The 4,648-nt window shown below is 34.8% G+C and overlaps 1 protein-coding gene across 3 annotated transcripts in view; it reads left to right on the forward strand.

Annotated features, from left to right (window-relative positions):
- KIFAP3 (kinesin associated protein 3) overlaps window positions 1–3,833 on the forward strand; it is a 150,195-nt gene extending 146,362 nt beyond the window's left edge. For 2 of the 3 annotated variants that reach the window (XM_021709449.1, XM_021709450.1), the window contains one exon: window positions 3,384–3,832. Coding sequence is in view for 2 of the 3 variants with exons in the window: in XM_021709450.1 (XP_021565125.1) it covers window positions 3,384–3,492 (109 nt within the window). In the remaining variant the exon portion in view is untranslated. Of the gene's footprint in view, window positions 1–3,383 lie in introns of all 3 variants that reach the window. The other variant, XM_008051783.1, reaches the window with a different exon arrangement.
- The last annotated feature ends 815 nt before the right edge of the window (window positions 3,834–4,648 follow it).

Genomic DNA, 4,648 nt, shown 5'->3' on the forward strand with positions numbered 1-4,648 from the left:
CACTCCAGTCTGGGCAACAGAGTGAGACTCCAACTCAAAAAAAAAAAAAAGAAATATATGCATATACAGAGACACATTGCAGGGTTGGATTAAACTCCAGTATATTCATAAATAGCCAAATATCCAAATTCTTATCTGAAGCAAAATGGTCACCCAAGGCAAGAGAAGACGAAGCATATCACAGCTTATTTCCCTTGGTTCTCTGAGTCCTTAGCTAGTAAGGACACACAAGTACCTGTGATACTGTTTATTCTAAGCCAAGTCTTTTGATATCAGGAAATCACAATTTTTGCTATAATACTGCCCTCTTATGTTCATAGTTTCTATCTCCTTCCAGAAGAACTTACATAAAAACCTGTCTGCTTCTGTTTAGAGGAAAACATACTTTTAGGCTCTCCTGGTTTTGAACCAGACTCAGCATTAGCAAGGCTACTTCCTTATCCCAATGGAGAAAGTAGAGTTATATCTTCATATTCCAGAAGAATATCTACCTCCAGGATCCTGGAGAGCCCAGTTTTCCCATCATATTAGAAAGAACCGCATTATAGAGATTAAAGAAGCAAACTATTCTGTTTCACAGGGAATTTAATTAAAATATATTAATTGTATGGATATAATTGATCTGTTATAATACAAAGAGATCTAGGACCCTTTGTCAAAGTATCCTCTAAACTGTCAAATTCTCCCTTGAAAACTTTTCCAAATGATGTATAAAGAAATTCCAAAAAAAAATGATGCCCTGTATATTGTCATATATACAGATATCTCTGGATGAACTGTTGACTGCATAAATAGATCTCTATCACAGAAACTTAAAGACTATACTGTTCAAACCAGAGACTTGCATGTTCAGAGACTCAGACTCATCATTGCTTTAGGGCCTGTTGTTCACTGAGTCAGGCAGTGCAGATTCTTATCAACATTGTGCATGACATATTTTTTAAAAGGAAAAAAATTCAAATATCCATTTGTTAATTTACAATGAAAAGTATATCCATTAGGCAGATTTGGTAATGTCTAAGTTTATTCTTCACCCCATTGGCAAACCATATGAGAAAACAATTACTGGAAGTTTATCCATTAATCACAGAAATCCAAAAAAGGAGAATTATACAATTTGAATGTTGTAGAATGTCCTCAGACTCTGAGGCCATTAAATCCCCTTCCTCAATGAGGACAAGTCTGCCAAAAAAGTCACATACTCCTGATGGTGTTATAGTTCACCATGTGACCAAGGAATTTCTTCGACTGCTACAACCAACATTGAGCTGAGAAGCTCCTTGTACTGTGGCATCATGGCCAACAGGTTCTCTTTTGAGGATCATCTTTCAGGTAGAACTACAGTGATATTGCTAAAGGTCCTCTGTGAGATGTTCTGTTTTGAAAGTGACTTAGCTTATTTCTTCACTGATATACTATGTGCCTTTTGTTTCCAAACTCTTTAAAGAGAGTTTGACATAGCCTCTAGACTGAGAAAAAAGATAAAATTAACTTGAGTTTAACCTAAGTCTCTACTTCTGTTCGTCCCAGGAAGAGGTGCTAAAAAAATGTAAGGAGTGGTTGAAGGCAGGTAATGAGTAGACAGATGAAAAAAGAATGAGTTGAAATTCACAAAGCTGTGTAGTCAACACTTATATAATTGAGAGTTGTTTAGATACGTGAGTATTTGTTAGCCTTAGTGCTTCAGGAGAAAGTTTTCAACAATTTTTCCTCTAATTTTAAACTGATACTGGTGTTTCTTCATTCTTTTACTCCACTAATTTCTGAAACATCTTTTAAGCTACCTCTAGAATATTTCCTTCATTGCAAAATATAATCTTTCATGAGACCAAAGTAAGAAGAAGTACTGATATTTTTACTATTTCAAAATAAAAGGGAGACGTAAAATTTTTTAACCAACTATAGACACAATTTTGATGTAGAAGGAACCCCAAAAGATTTATTTTGTCCAGGATCATTCAGTACAAATGCTAACCTGAAACTTATATTTCAGAAATTTCATTCTCCTACATCAATAATGATACCTCAAAACAGGCAAAGTGGGGACGGACCAAAGGGAGGCCCAGATTTTACCTGTATGACGACCACTTGTATACCTAATCCTGAATTGTTCCCCACATCTTTAAAATAAAATAAGAAATTTCAATTTCCTGAAGGGAAGATTCACAATGAACAGTATGACATATGTATTTTGGTTCTATATATTTATTCTTTGGTTCTATACTAATACACACACAATTTAAAACCTTAACATTTTAGATAGTTCTAAAGTATTTCAACTTAATCCCACTTTAAGTGTGAGAATGTGAATCCATTTTTAACCATATTGAGATTTTGCTGGTAAAAAGATTATCTCTCCATCTACTCATCTATTGCAGTTTCAAATAATCTTGAACCATTTAAATTTTTTTAAAGCTTACATTTCTGCATTATGAATGATTTCCTTCTATTGGAAATCAAGCTCACTAGCATTCACTGCATGAGCTATGCATGAGCATGTTAAAGCTGCCATATTTGCCTGGCAAATAAATATTTTGTCATTTTTTAAGTGCTGTATAATTCCTTGATCCTTAAAAGGGGCTTTGGAGAACAGACTTTCCTCTAAATACTTTATTAATAGACTAAAAAATAATTTTTAAAAAAGCATAAAGTGTATCCATGTTGCAGGCTATCTTTACAATCCCGAAGGTTATCTTTGGGCTTCTGTTATTTCTATAGAATAAGTTGAACCATAATGGATAATTGTCTTTCTGTCACTCAAAAGAAATATATACTATTTAGAAATTTTTGGCATTAAGAAATCAGAAGAAGGATTTGCAGATCTGGCTGATTATCAAATTTTGTCTTGTTTTATCAACAATAGCCTCCTGCTATAATTTGGCCCTGGGTGAGAGTTCACTGCTGTAACTGAAATTGCATACTTTTACTAATAGTGGATTAGTTTCATGTCTTCATAAGAAAAAGAGATCTTATTTAAAATAGCAAAACTCACTTTACCACAGTTTTAATGTTATCATTTCCTAGCAATATAAAAGATTTTACATTGCTAGCATGTAAAATCTTTTCATGTTTTCACTTGAGAGCCACATATAAGTAATGTGTTAAATAAAACTTTTCTGACCTGATTCTTCTACTTTGTTTTCAATAGTACCTGATGGCAGAGGTTTCTGGCATTTTTAACACACATTGTTAGGAGTAAATATTTGATTACACACTTTTCATTATTATATTGACCTTAAGAAGGAAAAAGTTTCCTGCCCACAGAAACTGCTATCATTGCTAGGGCAAGAATGTTGGAAGTTTAAAATTCTAGACCTCTTACTTAATTGCATTGTGTGCGTGTGATGAAAAACATAGCTCATCATTTCTTTTTCTCTTTTTAGCCTTGGAATAGATGGCTTTGGCCAATCTGTTGGCATTCTGGCACGCCCTGCCACAGCTTATGGATTCCGCCCTGATGAACCTTACTACTACAGCTATGGATCTCGATGAAGTATCCCTTTCCATGCATAATCTCAGTTTAGAAGAAATCTGTGTGGGTTGGGTTAACTCTGAATCTTGGCCTAATAATGCATGTTGATACTGTCGTGGGCCTTGTTTCTGTTTATTTTTCCATGTTGTTAGCTGCAAATTAAACCCAACTCTGTCTTCTGTTAAGTACAGCTGATGCCGACACTGTTCACTCATCAAACCACGTTTTGATTGCTGAATAACATTTCCCATAAGACTCAAAAGTGGATGTCAAAAGCCACTAGACTGGAAAACAAACACTACATTATGTACATTAAGTGACTAATTTAATTTCTATTAAAAAGCATAAGGTGCAAATGAATGAGTGAAAGTTGTATTTGTATTTAATGCATTTCATTAGGAGTTACGTGCACATGGATTTTCTTTTATCCTGCCTTTTTTTCTGCTTGTAAACTCTTGAGTATTTCATGTGATATGTACTACCTTTAACATTTATAAAAAGAACATCACCTTTTTATTCCATTCCACGAACCTGAAAGTTTCCTTTCCAGAGTTAACTGTGGGTTTTCGATTAACAATGGAGTATATGCCATAAGTTATGTTACTTATAAGTATTGCCTCTTCAGCAATTTGAATTGTCTAATTGTAATACAGAAAACCTGGGACAACTAGTGTAAGTGATAGGAGATTAGTATTAGGCTTTTAACTTTTTTGATGTTAATATTTTATTTACAAAGCTTTTATGTTGTACAGAAAGTAAAATTGTCCTTGCAACCTCGGTGTAACTGGTAGCCAACAGACGGTTGACTCGCCAATCACAGCTATCCATGCTACAGCAAGAGTCTTACACAAAAACCTAACAATGCTTACAATTTTGTTGGGGTGAAGTCCCCACGGTTGGTGGTGGATTACCAAGAAGGACTAAATGGAAGAAGGCAGAATGCTACAGGAACTATTCTTTGGCTCATTGGGTGGGTGGGTTTCCTGGGGTTTCTATCACAGCTACCTTTTTTTGGTTTAAAAAAAAAAAAACACCAAATTCCATGAGCAGTCCAACCAATAATGAACAGTTGTTTCTGCAAGTCATTTGGGGTCTTAATCATTTTCTCCATCATCGTTTCTCTCTTCCTCGTTCACTTTCCTGCTTTCCTCCTCCTCTTCGTCTTCATCCTCACCT

The sequence above is a fragment of the Carlito syrichta genome, unplaced genomic scaffold (assembly GCF_000164805.1).
Source record: "Carlito syrichta isolate Samal-C Ts95f unplaced genomic scaffold, Tarsius_syrichta-2.0.1 Scaffold233958, whole genome shotgun sequence".
Classification (NCBI taxonomy): domain Eukaryota; kingdom Metazoa; phylum Chordata; class Mammalia; order Primates; family Tarsiidae; genus Carlito; species Carlito syrichta.